The sequence below is a fragment of the Zootoca vivipara genome, chromosome 3 (genome assembly GCF_965207765.1).
Source record: "Zootoca vivipara chromosome 3, rZooViv2.hap1.1, whole genome shotgun sequence".
NCBI lineage: Eukaryota > Metazoa > Chordata > Lepidosauria > Squamata > Lacertidae > Zootoca > Zootoca vivipara.
Window position 1 is genome coordinate 80,394,683 of NC_142586.1, and position 21,173 is coordinate 80,415,855.

Below are 21,173 nucleotides of genomic sequence, written 5' to 3' on the forward strand. Positions count from 1 at the left end.
ATACTTTGGCCACCTCATGAGAAGAGAAGAATCCTTGGAAAAGACCCTGATGTTGGGAAAGATTGAGGGCACTAGGAGAAGGGGACGACAGAGGACAAGATGGTTGGACAGTGTTCTCGAAGCTACGAACATGAGTTTGACCAAACTACGGGAGGCAGTGCAAGACAGGAGTGCCTGGCGTGCTATGGTCCATGGGGTCACGAAGAGTCGGACACGACTAAACGACTAAACAACAACAATAGATATAAAAAATAGAAAAATATTTTAGGCTATAAGAACAGTCGAGCAGCAGAGCACACTGATGATTGCAGAATTGTCTTCTCATGATTGGTGGATTTATCCTCATCAAATGTCATAGTAACTCATAGCCCATTCTTCAACTTGTTTGGCTTTTAGTAGCTGTGGTTGTGCTCCTGCCATTTACGCATTCACTCATGTTGTCATTCTGTTACTAAAGTTAATCCATTTTGCTACTATCCTCTTTCCTTCCTTCTGTGTCACGTCTTGCAAAGATCATTAGATACAGTAACCAATTTCAAAGTCTGACCAGATATTCTCCCCCTTTGAAATGTTTCCTGGTTGAAATAATTGTTCAAGGCCTTTCAATCCAGTGTATCAAGATATTGGAGGCAAGGCAATAAAGCATCATGCTCCATAACTCTTAAAAATGTCTCTTAACTGTAAAATTAGCAGAATAAAACCAACAGTGTGTAAAAAGTGTGTAAAAAGTCTTCAGCTGCTCTAGGTAACTGCAGTCCATTAAATACTAGGTCTTGGACAATCATACAGTAGTCATGCAGTGGTTGCAAGGATTATTCAATAGCATTTCAAATTTTCATCGTCCAGCAACTCTCATTTATGATGGTCGCTTCACCACATTGTCAAGATAGCAGCCAGTGAAAGAAAAGCTTCCACCTAACTGGGCCATTGAAACAATCTCTTATTAGCTTTTGAAGTCAAGAATGGTGTGGACATAGAAGTATGTCTCAAATAATTGGTATGGATCCCAAGACGTGCAAGCTGAACTGCAGTTCCACAGTAAAGTTTTCCTCCCTTTCCTCTTCAATGCACCCCCTGAATAGTGTAGGCCAGAGCTTTCCAAACTTTTCATGTTGGTGACACGGTTTTTAGACATGCATCATTTTGCGACACAGTAATTCAGTTTTACTAGCAAACCGGAGGTTAAACTAACCCCTTTCCAGCCCCAACAGGAGCACAGTTTGGAAAACTCTGGTGTAGGGTATGGCACAGTGGGGAACCTTTGGAAGGGGGTACCTTATGAGTGGAAGTACATTTATGCTTGCACATAGTGCTGGCAGATCCAAACCATTCAAATTTGATACAGCCTTTTGTTTAGCATTTGATGGTTTCCTTCAGTGGCAAATGGAAATGTTACCTCTTTTTTGCTATTTTTTTCTACCTGGAATTTAAGCAATTAGCCTTACTCAGCTAAAAATGACAAATTATCTTCTACTAAGAAAGAAAGAGGACAGCCATTTAATGGTTCCTTTGGTGCCACATAAATGCATGAAATGCTATTTTGAAATGTACCGATACCAGTGACGTAATACACAACAAATAATCTCCAGTATGTAGTTATAATACTACGATAAATTAATGCTGACTTTGTTGTATTGGTACAGATCTTTGAATCACCAGTTAGATATCAAGTCATGTTAATTGTCATATATTTGTTATAGTTGACTACCTACTGTAACTCACGTGTCCTGGGGTACCACACAGTAAGATGTCTCACCTTCCACTCACTAAAAATAAATGCTTCATCCTTTTTCTTTCCCTTTTCCCCAGTATCTGCTTTCACAACCAAAATTCTGGGCAATTCAAACTTCTGCTCTGCTTCTCCGTACAAAGCTTGAGAGAGGAAGCATTCGGCGAGTAGAACGGGCAATGAAACAGACTCAGGTAAGAGGGTTTTTTGGTATATAGTTAAATCTCTCTTCCAATTTTCTACCCTTGTATTTGAAGTGCTTTCTTCTTCTTTATTCAAATAAAGAAACAATATAAATATTTGGGGCTTTTCATCACACTTGAATTACTTGCATACTTTAGTTATTTCTAAATGCAGCGAACAAAAAATTTCTGCAGGCTATTTAGAGCTGCAGCTTTTTTGCAGTCTTGGTGAAGGATAACCAGGGATAGAAACCTGTTTCTGCTTGGATCACCATTATTAGATTGTGGCAGATGATGTTCTGCCTCTGTACAGTATTGGCCAAATAGCTACTGGTATCAAGCACAAGGACAAAATGTTCAGGAAGATCAAAAGATATTAGAAGTGTAGAGAACAAACTGAAATGTCAAAAATATCTTTGAAAGACTGCTGAAGTATTTTTACAGATTAAAGCTGCAGGCCTATGGACGTTTACTTAGGGAAAAAGTTTCATCAAGCTCTGTGGAATTTCTGGGTGATCATACAGGACTGAGCAATAGTTGATATCGCTAGTAAGGTTTCTGCAATGTTTAATACAAAATCCAAAAATGCTGACAGATTAATTACATTTAATATTTTATTTTGGTGTACACATGCTATTTTCCTTTATTTTGGTGTACACATGCTATTTTCTTGAACCACGCTAAGGATTTTAAGGCACGTTTTTTTAAAAAAATATTGAAGTCTCATTCTAAGCCATATTAAGGAATTTGTTGACTTTTCAGGCTGCCGAAAGTGATATTGCTGTAGTTTTAGTTACCTGTCAGAAATCTGTCATTGCCTGTCTTCATAGGAATTACAAGCAGATACAAGTTTTGGTCTGTATGATTATTACACAAGAATCTCATGCAACCAACACTGTTCCCACCTAATCATATTTTTGCTTTTATAATGCATTTATTGTGCCTGTTAGCATTCAATAGTTTCATATTTTCTGTGCTGCTGAATCATGGAAATTTTCCTATTTAGGATTTCTTGTATGTGTTTCATTCACAGCTAAACAATTTTCCTATTAAGGAGGCAAGTGGTGTGTCATACCAAAGGTGCCTTTAAAAATTGCTTAGCAAGCAAACTGGTATTCTAATGGGTAGGGCTGGCTGTCTTTAAGACTGAAAGGTCACCCAAGACTATTTTTTCCCCTTAATCAAACACAGATGTGGTTGTGGTAGCTTGTGTCATATGGCAATTCATTACTACAAATGGTCTACAATAATTATCACTTTTGTATAGGGGGCAAAAAGGGGAGCAATCATTTGCCACTCATTTGGTTAAGAATCAGTGCAGCTGTCCAATCACTATCGTAGTGAATCTGGCCAAAATTCTTCCCGAAAAGCATTTCTTGAACATCTGATTCAATTGAATTAATTGGTTGCTAGTGATGTTTTTGTATCTTAATTTTAAGTGGAAATTGTTCAGTTTGGTTATATGGTTTCTAATGTGTTTTATTTTTATGACTACTTTGCTATATTTGTAATTATGTAAATCTTTTCATATTGTAAGCCACCTTGAGCATTGTTTTAACTGTGGAAAGGTGGCATACAAATAAATGATGATGATGGTGATGTTTGCAGCAGGATGCCTGCTGCTGGAGTGCTGTCTCCCATCATTGCTGCTCTCTAAGGATCAGAAAGAAGACTTGCAGCCCTGTCTCCTGTCACAAACCCCACCATTAGAAAAGCCATTCCTGAAACTGGGGGTTCCAAGTTGCATCTGTAAAGTGGCATGGGGATTTGTAGTCAGAAGAGGAGATTGGTAAAATCCCTGGGTGCACATGCATTGATTTGTTCACATGGCAGGCTTAATCCAATAATAATTTTACACACACACACACACACACACACACACACACACACACACGCACACGGCCCATCTGGCTAGGTTTCCGCAGCCACTCTGGGCGGCTTCCAACAAAATATTAAAATACAGTAGTCTGTCAAACATTAAAAGCTTCCCTAAACAGGGCTGCCTTCAGATGTCTTCTAAAAGTTTGGTAGTTGTTTATCTCTTTGACATCTGGTGGGAGGGCGTTCCACAGGGCGGGTGCCACTACCGAGAAGGCCCTCTGCCTGGTTCCCTGTAACTTGGCTTCTTGCAGTGAGGGAACCACCAGAATGTGCTGGACCTAGGTGTCCGGGCAGAACGATGGGGGTGGAGATGCTCCTTCAGGTATACTGGACTGAGGCCATTTAGGGCTTTAAAGGTCAGCACCAACCTTGTCCTCAGAAACGTACTGGGAGCCAATGTAGGTCTTTCAAGACTGGTGTTATGTGGTCTCCAGCCCCCCAAAGCATGCTTCCCTTGCATATCCACAAATAAATGAAAACTAAAAATTCAGAAGTTCTTCCTTGACAGATAGTTTTGCAGTCTTCTGACTCCTATAAAATTCTGGATAGTTCTAAGAGAATTCAAGTAGCTTAAGATTTTGCATCATTAGACTAGCAAGTTTGGGTTTTTTTAAAATCAGCTGCAGCTGTTGCCTTTTTGTGGTTTCTTCAAAAGAGAAGTACTGTTGGCAATAATACAAGTTACGGTATAATTTATCATCACTGAATAGTTCAAAAGATTCATTTGAAATGTGTGTTCGACAGAATGAAACTTGGTGCTCTTTGTTTTTATGTTTTATGTATTCCTAATATAAGAAGTGGTCTAATTTCAACAGAGGAGCCTAAAATCCTATGAGTGTCATAAACCCTTTTCACTTTATGTGGTAATCACATCCTCATATGGGTAAACAAGGATGGAATGTTATATTTTAAAATACAGTGATTTAACAAGCTTTTTTAGCAATCACCAAATTGGTTCCCTCTGCATTTTATATACGGTAGGTAACCAATAAATATTACTTTTGTACTTAACTCAGAATTTTTTATCTCATAGTTTGCACTGGAAATTGATGAAAACAAGATAAAATGAAGCAAAAGCACATGAATGATTTTTAGTGGAGGTCTTCGTAAGTGAGCCATGTTTCTAGGCTTCCAGTGTTCATAGAATCATAGAGTTGGAAGGAATCGTGAGGATCATCTCCTCCAACACCCTGCAAAGCAAGAATCTTTCTCCCAAGCCCATTTGTTTAACTCCTTCAGCAGACCCTAGGGATGCCAGGGGCTTCAAAATGTAAGCTGTTGGAAGTGTCCCTAAAGTATCTAAATGCAAGGATCACAGAGGGAGGGAAATCTGTGACTTCTGTGGTTAAGCACTATAAAACATTCACAGTGCATTCCTATCCGTTTAATAGAGCTTATTCCCAAGTAAATATACATAAAATTGCAGCCGCCAGGGCTGGCATGTCCCCTTTAGCCGCTTGAGGTGAAACAGGAAGTGCCGCCCTGCCACTGCCCTGCTAGTGGAGAAGCAATGCCAGCATCAACACGGATTTCTGGCAAGGTTGGGTGGGCAGGATACCCCCCCAGGGTGCAGCCACAAGGGCTTCTGCCAACCAAGGTGGTTGCTTCACCCCACCTCATGGGTGGACCTGGCCTGGCAAGCCTTTGTGTTATACTTTGTTAAACTGAGCTTCATTAGGATTATCCTTTGAGCCCAGTTAGATGAACTTCTAGTTTATGTTATCTAATTAGACAGCGTTATTATTTTATTATACAGTGGAACCTCTACTTACGAATTTAATCCGTTCTGAATGCACATTCCTAAGTTGAAACATTCGTAAGTCGAAACGATGTTTCCCATAGGAATGCATTGGGAATGGATTAATTCGTTCCGGGGCCTAATAAAAAGGCACTTTAAAGGTCGGCGGCTGCGGCAGCAAGAGCCCGATCTGGCCCTATGGCCGGATTGGCAGCTGGGGGGGTGGCGGGAGGCTGGCGGCTGCAGCGGCAAGAGCCTGATCTGGCCCTATGGCTGGATCGGCAGCTGGGCGGGAGGCCGGTGGCTGCGGCGGAGAGGGCCCGATCTGGCCAGGCGGGAGCTGGCAGAGATCCGGCCTGAAGCTGTGCAGCATGGAGAGGGTCCGATCCGGGCGGGAGCCGGCAGTGCCGGCAGCGATCTGGCCTGAGGCCGGGCGGCGGCGAGGGGTCGATCCAGCCAGAGGCCTGTCAGCGAGGTGCCGGAAGCAATTCTGTGGGAGGCCGGCAGCGGCAGCGAGGCCCCGATTTGGCCTTCGGATGTCGAAGAAATTCGTAAGTGCTAGCCAATTATTTTAGTTTGTAAGTCAAGTCATTCATATCTCGAGGTACCACTGTATTTGTTACCTGCCCTTCACTTAAGTTCCCAGAGTTACATCTAAAAAAAATAAAATACCACAACAAGACAATAAAACACCATCTCAAAATACTACCACATGGAAGCACTCTGTTATGTTGGATAGTGGGATCATGGGTTCGAGCCCCACGTTGGGTAAAAGATTCCTGCATTGCAGGGATTAGACTAGAAGATTCTTGTGGTCCCTTCCAACTCTACAGTTCGACTATTCTATGATTTAAGAAACACTATTTTGCCCATTAACTATCGGTCATTGCTTCTGAAAAGGTTTGGACATTTGTTTATGGTCTGATCCTATGCATTTTTAATTGGAAGTAAATCCCCATTTTGCTTAATAGGACTTGCATCCAAATAAGTGTTCATAGGATCCAGAAATCTGTCTCTGTTCTCTCAGAAGATAAAATTCTGCAGTGTTAATAAATGTTGATTGTATGGCCAGAGTTTTGTCATTTTGCTTTAGGTTATATAAATTCCAGATAGTGGTAAATAATTATGGTATATTTCCCTGGTTAATGGCACCAAACAACATTCCTGATATTGTTCTTTCAGGTAATATATGCATTTCAGAATGACAGTATTTAAAATGAGTTTCTCGGTTGAAATCAGTTGCCTCAGTGATTCATACATTAAACCATTCCAGCCTGATCTTCTCTTGCACTCAGCAAATTGCAGTTCCTGACATGATAAAAAGGTTGAGTTAGACTTCCAGTACATGTTGTTTTGCCTGTCTTGTTTAAAATAAATAGGTAGGCTTTTTGTTTTTGTTTAATTCTCTTTGTTTAAGCCAAAAGCTGCATACTGGTGCACATTTCCATTTTGTTTTCAGAAGTATTTTATCATTGGCTATGAGTATATTTTGCGTGTCTCTCTGTTACTGAGTTCAAAGTTGGTTGAGGTTAATACAACTCCTTAGGAAAGCTCACCTAACCAGACAGTCTCCCCACCCCCACAGCTTAGCATGCAGTGTTTAAAATGTTTTCTGGCTTCATCTCATACCTATTACCATTTCCCTAGTAGGTGGTCTGTGCAATTCAGCTCTGTAGCTTAATGGATTTCAGCAATGCTCTTTTCATAAAACATCACTGTGAAAGCAGCAGATAGCATTAGCTCATCTGATTTATGGAATACCATGTGGTGACCTTTTGGAGGAAGGTCCCAGTTAAATGTAGTTTGCATACTAAATGCCATAGCTGTATGGAAGAATGAATGGTGAGGATGCAACCAGGTGACCTCTTCCCCCCCCCCCTTCCACTCAAAGATCAGGAAGCAAGGCAGTCATACTCATAGGAAAAACAGAGGTGTTCTTTAATTAACTCCAATTGTAGTCTCTTATGCAGGCAATATGCATAACCTTTGCTAGTTTGGAAAGCCTGTGTTTTGTTCACCTTGCCATACCTGCAGAATGTTAGGGTCTCTTAATGTTGGGTGACATTGGCGTTGTGTATGAGTCACCCTGTCTGTAATAATAGTTGTCAACAGCACAGTGTCTTACGTCCTCCCCTGTTAATTAGAGAAAGGTGGTTCTCCTTGCCCAGCCCCTGATGTAGGAATACCAATTGTGCTTGATGCTTTGCACTTGCTTTGTTGTAGAATTTTATCACTTAAGTATTAAAGTACTGCATTAAAATGCAGAGATTTAACTGGGACAGGAAGGAGCAGATGGTGAGGTTTGGCTTTCTTTAAATGTTTGTAAGAAAATGATTGGTTTGAATATTAATCAAAATAAGTTGTTTAGGGATTTTAGAGATTTTTCATTCTAATAGATGCTTGCGCTAGTAAGGGAATAAGATACATTTTTAACTTTCTTAAAGCGATTGTGTGATCTATTCTATGCAGTTTTCATCATCTTTTCTATTGTAACCACATGTTATCAGCCAGGAATTAGATCCCACCCATTAACAAAATAGCACTGTGCGGTCGTATCCTCCCTCTTATCATATTGTTATTCCATTTCATTGGGGGAGAGCCAGAAAAATTCAATATTTTGGCCTCCAGTGAATTTTTAAGTCTAGTTATGTCTTTTCTTCCCCCTGACTGCCTTGATTAGAGGACCCCTGGGGTCGGCCAGTTATGCTAAATGTTTCCTTGTGACCTCAGGAATCCATTGCTGCTTTTTTTAAAAAAGTAAAGAGCTTTAAGTAATGTTTCAAAATAGGAGCAGTGTAACATCAACAGACAAAATCCCAAATAATGTACCATATGCAACTTGCCTGTGATTTAATACAGAGGAATGCAGGAGGGGTTTGAATTGGAAAGCTGAATTATTATTTTCTGTGCTCCATCAAGATTTCCTTAAAATGTCACTACAACTTCCTGTTTGAGGACTGGTGTAAGTACTGATATGCACCCACATATTTATTGATGCCTTATATGTATTTAGCAGGTGATTATTGGCCCCAATTTTTCACTCTGCGCATTGTTAGCTGGATCCAGTGTAGCCGCTTCCACCAGTAATGGTGTTTCCAGGCCTGGCATGCTGTCACAACCCAATTTGAGGTAGAACTAGAAAGTGAACTTGAAACAACCTTGCTGTGTGTGTGTGTGTGTGTGTGTGTGTGTGTGTGAGAGAGAGAGAGAGAGAGAGAGAGAGAGAGAGAGAGAGAGAGAGAGAGAGAGAGAGAGAGAGAGAGAGACAAGTTGATCAGGCTTGAGATGCACCCATCCAGGTTTCTTTCTTTGCAAGGGGACCACAGGGGTCCCTCACAGCAAGAAGTGAAACTACAGGGAACCAGACAGAAGACCTTTTCGGTAGTCGCCTCCACCCTGTGGACTGCCCACCCAGCAGATGTCAAAGAGTTAGACAGCTGTATAGTTTTTATAGGCATCTGAAGGCAGCCCTGTTTCAGGAAGCTTTCAGTGTTTGCCACTGCTCCTGCCCAGGACTCCCCTGCTGTGACTGCCTGCAGGTCCTGTCCCCTGCCTCTCACCACCTGGCCCAGGGCAGGGCCTGACAGGCTTCATAAGGACAGTTGCTGCTGCTGCTGCTGCTGCCGCCCAGGAGAACTCAGAACAGCGCAGAGTTCTTTTCAAAATGTTTTTAAAATTTCTTTTTTACCTTTTAAAATTCTTTTTGGTGTGGGGGGTGGGGTGGATGTTTAGTTGGGTTTGGGAATTTGTTTAATTTTGGTATGTTTGTAATTTTTACCATTTTTGGTTTGTATTGTTTTATTGTTTTGTTTTTAAATAGGTTTTATTTTGTTCTTAAGGGTCTGCCTGGGAGTGGGTCCTAGCCAACAAAATGGCTGGGGCAGGTTCCACGGGGGGGGGGGTGCACTGGGACAACCGATCTCAGTGATCACAGGTAGGAGGAGGTGTTACACTAAGACCAGACCATGTCATTACCGAGGAGGCAGGTTTAGTCATTGTTTGACCCTGCCTCTGGGTCCCCACATGGCCTGAAGGTGTTGCTGTTCAATGCCAGGTCAATGATGAATAAAACCACTGCCATCCATGACTTGATCGTGGATGGAGGACTTGACCTGGCATGTGTAACAGAGACTTGGTTGGATGAAGCAGATGGGCCTGTCCTTGCCACTGCTTGTCCACCAGGTTTCTCTTGCACACAGCAACCTAGGCCTTGTGGGCAGGGAGGGGGGGTTTGCAGTGATTTTTAGGAAGTCATTAGTTTGCACCAGGCGTCCTATTGGGAAGACCCAGTTCTCTGAGTGGATGTTCTAGAACAGGGGCGACCAACTCCCAAGAGGCTGCGATCTACTCACAGTTAAAAACGGGCAGTGGTCTAAGTTGTTGAGCTTTTTTTTTGAAATAAAAGCCCTGTTTTTGGGGGGTTTTTTGGGTTCAGGTCTTCATAATAATACTAATAATAATAATACCAGGATAAACAAGCAGATCAGAAAGTTCAAAGCTTTATTTCCTAACCAAATGTGTGTTTTCCCTTGTGGAGAGGGAAAAGGGAGCCTAGAAGATGGAGTGAAGGAATTTAAACTTAATCCATGTACATACCAAGGATTGGCAGTGGGGTGTGTGTGAGATGCTCCCACAAATGAAAGACCTGGGCTAGGGAGCATGTTAGAAGCAAAATAAAAGAATCCTGTTGGATTGTAAAAACCAAATTTCCTTTTGCCAAAATCCACGCTTGTCTCAATACTTTCCCTTTGACAAGCATAGGAACATCTGTTCTGTATTCCCAGAGTCTCCACACATTAAAATCGAGATTGCCAGCTTGCTTGCTTGCTAGCCCAAACCTGTTGCTTCTCTTCTTAGCCCCATTGTAGTGTCCTGTGTCAAGGCTACAAGTTGGTGGTTGGAGAGGGCACACAACCTCAAGCACTCCAGTACATTTTGCATCTTTGAGAGCCTCTTCATCTTTTAGTGACCACAGAGATTAAATTTGTGGCAGCTCAGAGATGTACCCACTGGAATAGAATTACGTACCTTATTCATGGTTATGGAAAGAAGATCGTTCTGCACCTACTTATATACAAACTTCTATATTGTTAAACTCTGTGTGCCCTGGATAGTATTTGCACAAAATTCAAATCAGAAGCCTTGAAGCAATCAGTGTAATGAAGCTACATTTCTCTGGATGCATACAAAATTACAGTTTTTAAAAAATTCAATGGCAATATTAGGAATTCATGGTCCAGCTATCTACAAGGGATTATTCTCAGCTTGCTGACATACTTATCTGTAACAGATCTGTAGCTCCCACAACACCCTTGAAAGTACTTCATCTGTATGTTGCAGTGACACCTCTGGTCTATTACATTCATTTTTAGCAAGGGAGCCTTTAATCTCCATTTGCTTGCATGTGTCGCAATGCATTAACTGCAGAAGAGGCAAAATACAGTTGCTACTTGGTTTTGCAAATGGCATTGTTAGTTTTGTAATAGTCCATCCATTGCTCCAATGTTAATTTCCTAAAGCTACCCAGACTAAAATTTCATCTGGGGAGCCATAATAATGTGGCTTTTAAGCTGGCTAAATCTAAGTAAATTCCTTGTGTAGCTAAATAGCATCACAGTATTGAAACTTAAAATAAATTGATTAGACAGCACATAATTCATGACACTGTTTCCCCTAGCTTCTTGCTTTACAGTGTTAAAAGCAGAATCTGTTCCTTACCTTTTACATTTTTGTGACCACAGAGAGGTAGGAAAGAAACCAAATCTTATGTAATATTGAATTTAACATATATGGTGCCTGGGTGAAGATTGGACAGGTTTATGCATTACAAGAAAATAGCCTAAAACTACCGGTAATACTCAGTTTGAACCCAGGAAGGCTGAAGCAGGACTACTCCAAACCAGGACTCTTACCCAGTAGCCATTCCATGAGGTCATATCACCCATGCTGGTAAAATAAAACATTCTACCATTCATATCATACTTCTTAAGAATGTTCCCTTATACTTGTGATACCCCAGTTTGCCTAATGTTCATCCTGAAAGTTTATTCAGCACATGTTCATGCTTCCATATATTTTTCTGGTGCATAGGCTTGATGCTCTAGTTCACCACCAATTTCCTGCATTGTTTTGGTCTTGGATTGTGTTTTATATGCATGCTTCTTTCTGGCAACTTCTGCAACCAAGCTGGTACAAAATGTATTGCTTTCCTTTCCCATGGACCACATCAGCGAGGCTGAGAGGGAGGTCTTGTCTGGGCAGCCCAGGACCTCCATACCCACTGCTCACACTTCCACCTCAGAGAGGTCACTTCGGTGCTGCAGAGATCCTTGGTTCCCAACAATGCAGGAGGGAGGAATTTTCTCATGAGGGAGGAATTGAAGCCAGCTTTCAGCACTTCTGTTGGGATTCCGTCCTGTCCTGGGGCTTTACCACATGCCTGAGAGTTGGTGGCGTTCTTCAGCTTGTCAAGGAGGGAGGGACATCCAGCTCTTCCAAGACAGGCAGACCCTGGATTCTGTGGATTGCTGTGTCAAGGGCCATGTTTCCCTTCAAATACAGTTCTTGATAGTGCTCTGCACATTGCTTCATCTGCTTGCTATGGTCTGTGATTATCCCTACCAACAAGCTTTTCAGCAGTGCAGTTTTCCTGACTGTTGATCCTTTCCTCATGCCTTGGTACATTTTGTGAGTCTTGCCAGTGTCAGCAGCAAGTTGTTAGCTAGTAGTCATTGACACATCGTCTGGCAATCAGTGGGGTATTACACCTTACCTTTCTCGGTGTAGCAAGTGTCTTCTCGGGAGTCTAGAGCAGGGGTAGATAACCTAAGGCCCGGGGGGGGGGCCGGATGCGGCCCAATTGCCTTCTAAATCTGGCCTGCGGACGGTCCGGGAATCAGTGTGTTTTTACATGAGTAGAATGTGTGCTTTTATTTAAAATGCATCTCTGGGTTATTTGTGAGGCATAAGAATTTATTTATTTTCAAAATATAGTCCAGCCCACCACATGGTCTGAGGGACGGTGGACCGGTCCACGGCTGAAAAAGGTTGCTGACCCCTGGTCTAGAGTATCAACCGCTTAAAGTATCCTTTCTTCACTCATGTCCTCCTCCATGGGGGGGTCCCTATTTTGAAATTGTAGGTGTTAGATACAAGCCAGCGTCTGATGTTTGTGGGGTTTTCTGATGTATGTAAAGGGCCTAATACCCCCTACTAAGTTACCTATTTCTGTGAGAGGCATTCTGATCCAAACAAATCAGTTTTCTCTATAAAAACAGTGACTCATCAATTTCTGAAATATGGCAAAGAAGATCCTTAAAAGTATTGTTTAAAATGACCCTGTTATATAGGTGGATTGGTCTGTTTTGAGGCTGGAAATCAAAATAAGGCTTATCCAGACTCTGCAGTTGAGCTGTAACCATAGATACTGTACAGTATACTGGTGTCGGATGAATGAATATAATCAATCTGCTGCTATAATTTATTAGCTATCTTCTCTGATCAGATAGCTGATTAATGACTAGCAAAAATGTGTGATTGCCTTCATGAGGTGGATGTTTAAGATATTTAAAGTTACACAGCATGCACAAGAATGTTTCAGTTGGATCTGTTGAGGCTATATATATTTTTAGAATTGTGGTTCATGCATTCTGTTTAAAAGTGTTTAGGCCTGAATTATAATCTTGTAATAGTGTTGGTGATATCTGCTGTGTGTGGTTTTTTTTACTTCTGAAAGTCACCTTGCTATCTTTAGACATATATATATTTGAAAGCCAGTTGATGGTGTACTCAAAATACATAACGCTGGTACAGCAAATCTTAGGCCAGGATCCATGCAACCATGATCTGTATTGGGCCCTGTGCTTTTCAACTTGTTCATAAATTACGCAGAGCTAGAGATGAGCAGTGAGGTGGTTAAGTTTGCTGATGACACCAAATTGTTTAGGGTGGTTAAAACAAAAATGCATTGCAAGGAGCTCCGAAAGGATCTCTCTAAACACTGCAAATGGGCATTAAAATGGCAGATGCAAGTGAATGTAAACAAATGTAAATTAATGCACATTAGGGCAAAATGCTCATTTATATACTTATGTGGTTTGAACTGGTAGTGAATGGCTTGCATCCAAAGCAACACTAAGGATTTCCACTTGGACAATGGAATTCCCCCCCCCTCTCCTCCTCCCATGGGTGTGCCCCTAAATATGAGGGTCTGAAGGGAATGAGTTGTCTTTCACATATTTGGTGCCTAAGTTGTTTAGGGCTTTAAACACTAATGTAAGCACCTTGAATTGTGCCTGAAACAAACTGGCAGCCAGTGCAGCTGTTTTAACATGGTATTATATGATTTCTGAATAGAACCCCAGCCAGTAATCTGGCTGTTGAATTTGGACAAGTTGAAGCATTGCGATATTTTAATCTAAATGCTAACAGAGTATGGAGTACAGTGGCCAAGTCTAAAAGGGACCGGCCTGGATTGGAAATAAGTGCTCCTAGCCACTAAGGCCACCTGATCCTTCAGTGACAACGTTTGATCCAGGAGTATTCCCAAGGTACAGACCTGGTTTTTCCAGAATAATGCAGCCCTGTGATAGAACAAGCTATCTTCCCACCTCCTGGAACTTGGCACCTCTTGCCTTTCTTCAATTCATCTTCAATTTACACACTTGGAACACTAAGCAGTGCAGCCCTATTCAGAAGTAAAGTTTGCGTGTTTCAACACATTAGCAGGGAGTGGAGTAGACCCAACTTTCAGTCCTGCATGCTGCTTTGACCCACTCCTGGCACCAACATTAGTGGGTGATAATGCCTTTGTGTATACTTCTGAATAGGGCTTCACAGTGGTGAAGTGAGAAATGCTGACAGAATCAAAAAGCCATTTTCAGGTAATAAATGGGAACTATCTCCTTGTTGCCTCAAGGATGAATATAGGCATCAAGTCTCAGTTTGAAGTTGGGTTCTTGATCCTCAGCACCTCTATAAATACACTTCATGTATTCATGAAGCCTCCCTCTCTGCAAACTTTATACCGAACACATAGGCATTCGACAGTGGGCAAGTCAGTGTGCCTAAAGTCAGAGGTGGGGCTCGGCGCAGCCTCACTCACACCTTGAATCAATGTATGAAAATTACTTCTAAATGGGACTAGTGTGTCCATAGCAAAAACCGCATTCTCTAAAACTGTAAAATCGAAACACTCCTGTCTTTATTAGCTAGTGCAGCAGCCAACTTTGAGTAGGAACATGAGATAGCATCACCAAGTAGAACTAGTATGATTATAAAGTTGAGGATATGTTCGCCTCAAATGTGAAACATAGGGATCTAAAAAAATGAGAGAGGTGTGCTTTGTTAAGAGAAATTTAAATGTAGAGTCCATCAGTGGTTTATGTGATAGGCCGTGATAGCTGTGTCGCTTTTCTGTTATCTCCTGTTGCCATTGCTTCCTTTGCTGACCACTGAGACTACAAGCTCTTCAGCTTTGGCTCTCTTCCTGTGAAGTGGTTTATTTCATAAATTTTATGGCATGTTGACATTTACAATACCATCCCGTTCATTTTTCCAGTGTACTGTGTCCAATGGGACTTACTTCCTTGTTTGAGTGCTTAGAATGGCAGCCTTAAGAGCTGTGCTGTTGTAGTTTTGTTTCAGTCCTAGACGGAATCGTAAATACTGTTAAATTTCCATTTATATACACAGTGTTAAATTTCCATTTATATACATGGTGTTTTGTATTCTCAGGCTCTTGCAGACCAATTTGAAGACAAGAAAACATCAATTTGTGAACGTATGAAACTATTTTACAGTTGCCAAGTTCCTCCACATTGGGCTATCCAGGTACAGAATAACTGGTGCATAATGTTTTAGTTAGAATTCACATTACATTTGATTTTTAAGCATTTCATTTTTGAAATGCCCCAGCTGAGATATTGCGCTGGGGAAATGATTGCTTGTTTTGTTAACATGAAGAATGTTACAGATTTCTCTCTGTTTTAAATATATTTTCCCCAGCTTTTGATTTCTCCTCCAGTATTAAATTGTTTGTTAACAGTCTCTTTTCCCTCCCCAAACAAACATAATGATTTAGCTTAAAGAATAATACTTTCATAAATGTTCAATAAGTCATGATCCAGGAAAATTTTTAAACTGTCTCTCCCCCCCCCCCTTTTAAACTGTCTTAACATATTATCAGTGGGGACACACATAACCACAAATTTAGAGCTTTGAAATCCAGCTTAGTAGTTAAGATACTGTGGTCAAGAGACTTCTTTCAACTTCTAACTTAGATTTGCAATGTGTTTGTATTTCTCTGACACAGTAGAAACCATTTTAATATTCCCCCCTAGGATTCCCCCCCTTTTTTTAACCTTCCAGTTCACAAAAAAACAGTGTGGTTTTAATTTCTAGCTTTTCTGGCCAAACCAATATTCTGAGTCCTACTGAGAGGTATATTGGTGATTTATTATTTACAGTGGTTGCAATATTTTCCTAAGTAGCACTGCCCATTTCATACATTTCTCCCATACTTAACCTAAGAACTATTGCGTGTAAATCATACATATGTCAGGAATCGTACCCCCTCCAGCCTGGCCTTCTGTAGAATACAAGGTCACCTGAGGCCACGAGCTGCTTTCCTCTCTTTCACTCCCAGAAACCCCTGTAAAAGGAAACGGGAAGAGACTTGTGATACATTTGTCATCAGTCCACACTTAGGGGCTCTTTGGCTGCATTCCAACATCTCACCCATTCTTTTGTTTGTTTCTATCTCCCTGAATTCTGTCTTGTCATCCTGCCTGTTTCCTACCTATTTGCCCTTAGCTTTTCCTTGATCCTGGTTAAGTCCCCAGTCAACTTTGTTGCTTCTCAGTGTCAGCGGGAGGTAGTTTAAATGAAAGTGACTGGTCCACAAGGCAGTAGGTAACATGCTGATACAATTCCCAGCAGTCAGTGTCACACCTTAACGCAACTGCATACGGAGAAGCGTCAGTATGACCCAAACTTAAGGCAGAGAAAGTCAGCCATGGCCAGCCACAGTCTCAACTATGGGAATGATTGCTGGCCATCTGGGCTGCAACTTGGCTCATAGGGACATTTCTCCATGCAATCCCATTATCAAAGAACAGTCTAGAAGAGAAGTGGGGAACCTGTGGCCCTACAGATGTTACTGATCTGTGCATCCCATCATTCCTGACAGATGGCCATGCTGGCCGCAGCAGATGGGAGTTGTAGCCCCCATCTGGTAGCTCCATCATCCCTGACCACTGGTCCTGCTAGCTAGGGATGATGGGAGTTGTAGTCCAAAAACAGCTGGAGACCAAAGTTTGGGAAACCCAGGTCTAGAGAAATACTGTGGAGGGGAGGGAGCTGCTGGCTGTGTTTATGATTTAGTTCTTAGTGAGTTAAGATTGTAAGACCTATGCTTAATCTCTGCTTGTGTTAATTTTCTCCGTAGATTTTTATGCTTGATTTCTTTAGCTATCATATATTAAAGACTTATTTTTTTAGAGTTCCCATGCCCTTCTAAGCTCAACTTGAAACACTTTAAATTATTTTCCACCTCATGTATATTCCACTAAATGGTTTTCTAGGGGAAAATTCTGGATTTGAATTTTTCAATATCTTCCTTTGCAGCGGCAGCTTGCAAGCTTACTATTTGACCTTGGATGTACCAGTTCAGCTCTGCAGATATTTGAAAAGCTTGAAATGTGGGAGGATGTAGTTATCTGCTATGAAAGAGCAGGACAGCATGGAAAGGTAGAGTACATCTACTTATGTTCACTGTGTTTATACGTAATGTACCCCAGAGTTGCATGCATGCACAAGTACATGTACATCGACGCCCTGCAGGAAGCAACTTCCCTTCACTTGAACATGTGATAAGGATCATTATGAGAAGGAAAACTGCTTCCCATAATTTTTTTATAAAATTATTCAAAACAGTATTTATGTACTACTACAAAGACTAATGTGATGGACTTGCATGAAAGGTCTTCTCTAGAATCCCAGAATTGAAAAGTACCACAAGATCATGAAGTGCAACTACTGACTTGAGCCAAGATCTGTACCACAATGTTCTTGTAAACAGAGAGCGGGAATGAATGAGTGGGAGGCATTTCCAGATAGCTGAAGCAAATGAGCCAGGTCGGATGATATTTATCATTGCGAAAACTCATTGTAAAAACTCTACAAAATGACAGAGAGGCAAAGGACTTCCTTCTGGTCTCTCTGATTAGAGGTTTTGGGGCTCCTGACTTTCTCACCTGTGACCTTCTTTCTCTCATGCTTTCCTCTCCTCTTTCTTCCTCCCATGGTCCCAGGGCTACTGTTCAAGGTCCTCCCTAGAAATTGAAATAGCGCTTACTACCAAAGCAATCCATGTCTTCCCACTTCTGCAAGTATCCCCTTCCCACAGGGTAAAGTCTGGCATACAAAAGGAACTGGTTGAGGCTGCAAGGTTGATCTAACCTCCAACAACACAAGAATTGCCTATGAAAACAACAGAATGAGGTGGCAGAGAACTGAGGTGGCAGAGAGCCAGTGTGGTGTAGTGGTTAAGAGTGGTAGACTCGTCATCTGAGGAAACGGATTTGCGTCTCCGCTCCTCCACATGCAGCTGCTGGGTGACCTTGGGCTAGTCACACTTCTCTGAAGTCTCTCACTTCTTTGAAGTCTCTCAGCCCCACTCACCTCACAGAGTGTTTGTTGTGGGGGAGGAAGGGAAAGGAGAATGTTAGCTGCTTTGAGACTCCTTAGGGTAGTGATAAAACGGGATATCAAACTTCCTCTTCTTCTTCTTCTTCTTCTTCTTCTTCTTCTTCTTCTTCTTCTTCTTCTTCTTCTTCTTCGAAGAACTGAACAGGCCATTCCATTTCAGACCACCACTGGTGGAGGATTCAATTATTTAATTTGTGTGAGGGTAAAAAAAAAAAAATCCACGCCAATAATAAACTAGCACAAAGGGAGGGAGCTGTATTGCAATCTGTCTCCTTCATGTATTTGCTGGCAACTTACATAGAAGAGCATTTTTAAAAATGCCACCCCCAAGGGCTAGTTCATTCTTCCACCTCAGAATTCTGCAACCTCAATCTTGATGTCTACATCAGCCGTTTGTTCATAGAAAAAGACAAATGGGGAAATGCTGAAGGGGAAAAGAGGGGGGAAGATTGGGGATAAGAGGGGAAATGAAGTAGAGATCTTGCGCCTACAGGAATCTGCAGGGTTGGCGCACGTTTGAAGAGTGCCTTGAAGTAGTCTCCTGGTCAGAAGGCTGAACGAAGTGGGAACTGAAAGGTGCCCTATTATAGGAAAGGGACAGCCTAATGGTTGTGATCTCATTAAGGACAGGACTGGGATGCAAGGGTCATTGCATGGCAAAGAATACCGGCAGTATAATGTCATTAAACTTCACAGTATGAATTCCCCACCAAGTTGTGTCTGGGAGATCACAAAGGAGCTCTGACCAATCAGAACTTGCAGCCAGATGAATGAGGTGTGGGGAAAGGAAAAGGCATTTCCCAGGCAATTTAGGAATGATCCACTTACCCCACTGGAAGATGCTTCCTAAAAGGATAACTTACTGTCATTGCCTTAGGAACTAATTAGTGCTAAATAAGGGCATCTGTCTGCACTAGATATGACAGAGGGACTAATTAAGCTTGGACATATCATCATTATGCACAGTGGTTACTGCAAGGAAATTTTCCTGCACATTGACTACTATGGAGAGGTTATTTGGCAGGAATCACTAGAACTTCTCCTGATAGAAATATACTTGAACAGCCACAGCTTCTTCTGATTGATTTGCATTGGTGTTTCACTCGTTGCTCGCAGCAGAGCCAAAACAGACAAACAATTCTGGGATGCATGCAGAGTTCCAATTGAGCCAAGCTTTCCTGTAACAAAGTTGTATCTAATGTAGGAATTCCAGAAACCTTGAATATACACAGTGGCCCGCTAGCTTCTTAAGCACAATGTTTCTCTCACTGCCACTTTCCAGCCAGCTAGTCTAAACTGCGCTGAATGGCACTTAGGGCATCTTGGAAACCCACTATGTTGCGTTCTTAGTCTCTGGATTTTCTGTATGGGGGCAAAGAAGTCTGGGGAAACAGAACCTTAAAATTTATAGTTACAGGTAGGGAGCCGTGTTGGTCTGACGTAGTCAAAACAAAATAAAAAAATTCCTTCCAGTAGCACCTTAGAGACCAACTAAGTTTGTTATTGGTATGAGCTTTCGTGTGCATGCACACTTCTTTAGATACTGTTCTGAAGAAGCTCATACAGTACCAATAACAAACTTAGTTGGTCTCTAAGGTGCTACTGGAAGGATTTTTTTTGTTTGCTTTAAATTTATGTTGATGTTGTTGCATGGATTTTAGCTCATCTCTCTGTCTCTCTACACACACACACACACACACACACACACACACACCCCACACATCCCACATATGAGGACGGGGTTGTCCGTGAATTTTGGCTCAGAATAGCAATCCTGCTCTGTAAAACATCACAGAAAAGCGTTCCTTAGTGTGAATTGGAAACCAGACAGGATGTTCTGGGGAAACCATCCAGTGTCTACATTTATTAATTGCCATCTGTATCCACATATTTGCTTCCCTAACAGCTGGATATGTAGACTGACTAGTGTGTATTTTAATTTTTCAGACATTGGGTTTCTCAGACATCTTGTTGGTTCTGTGTCTTGACAAATGTCCAGTATACCCAGCATACTGTGTCTAGTGTTTGCAATTACTGATGCTTTAGTGTGTGTGTGTGTGTGTGTGTGTGTGTGTTGGCTCGTTCTTTTATAAGCTAATAATTACATATTTTCATGAATTTCCTTAAAACTTGTGTCACAACGGCAATAGCAGTTCTTCAACAAGACTATTTAAAAGGAAGTTATACTTGCAGAGACTAGAACATTAGACTCTGCTGTGATTTTCATTTTTCAGGAATACATATTCCACTATCTTCGCTTTATCTTCCCCTGCCCATAGATATTTAGTTGCATAGGTGTAGAGGCTTCAGTTAAACAATAGATTGAAGGATTTTTGATGGAAATCTCTACCGGTAACAGTGCCATCCTAACCCTATATACTCAGAAATACCCTACTGGATTCAATGGGGCTTACTCCCAGGTAAATGGTATTCAGATTATTGCAGCCCAAACTTTTGATATAAATAATGTGGAACTTCTCCCATGCTTTGCATACTATTCTGAGTAAATATCTAAATCTGGTAATTAGAAAATAAACAAGTACCGGTATGTGTCTTGGTGCCAAATTCTGTTGGGCTCCTTGCTTGTGCCAGAGCAATATGAGAATCTTATCAAGGAGAAAAGTTTAGGTCAATATTTTCCATTTGTATCAAGAGATAGGAAAACAGTATTTGGAGAGTGGATAAGGAAGGCATCTGGATTAAAATATTTCAGAATTGGCAATTGTGTAATTTTTGAAAATACAGTCAACTAATTCTGCGATAAGACTTTAGAATACTGGAAACAACACTTCAAGTTCTGTGTGAAACACAACTGGGAGCTCTTTATCTGTAAGCTGAAGGGCAATTTAATATGTGCTTAGTCAGAAGAGTTTTTTGAAATGAAGAGCTTCTGTTAAAAGTTTGTTATTTTCCTTTTAAAAACCAAACAGATAGC

General features: G+C 41.3%; 1 protein-coding gene across 2 annotated transcripts in view; it reads left to right on the forward strand.

Annotated features, from left to right (window-relative positions):
• The window catches only part of TTC27 (tetratricopeptide repeat domain 27), an 84,470-nt gene that overhangs the window by 39,019 nt on the left and 24,278 nt on the right, over positions 1-21,173 (forward strand). For both annotated transcript variants that reach the window (XM_035108253.3, XM_035108254.3), the window contains 3 exons: positions 1,810-1,923; positions 15,266-15,361; positions 17,156-17,278. In XM_035108253.3, the coding sequence (XP_034964144.2) occupies positions 1,810-1,923; positions 15,266-15,361; positions 17,156-17,278 (333 nt within the window). The remainder of the gene's footprint in view (positions 1-1,809; positions 1,924-15,265; positions 15,362-17,155; positions 17,279-21,173) is intronic.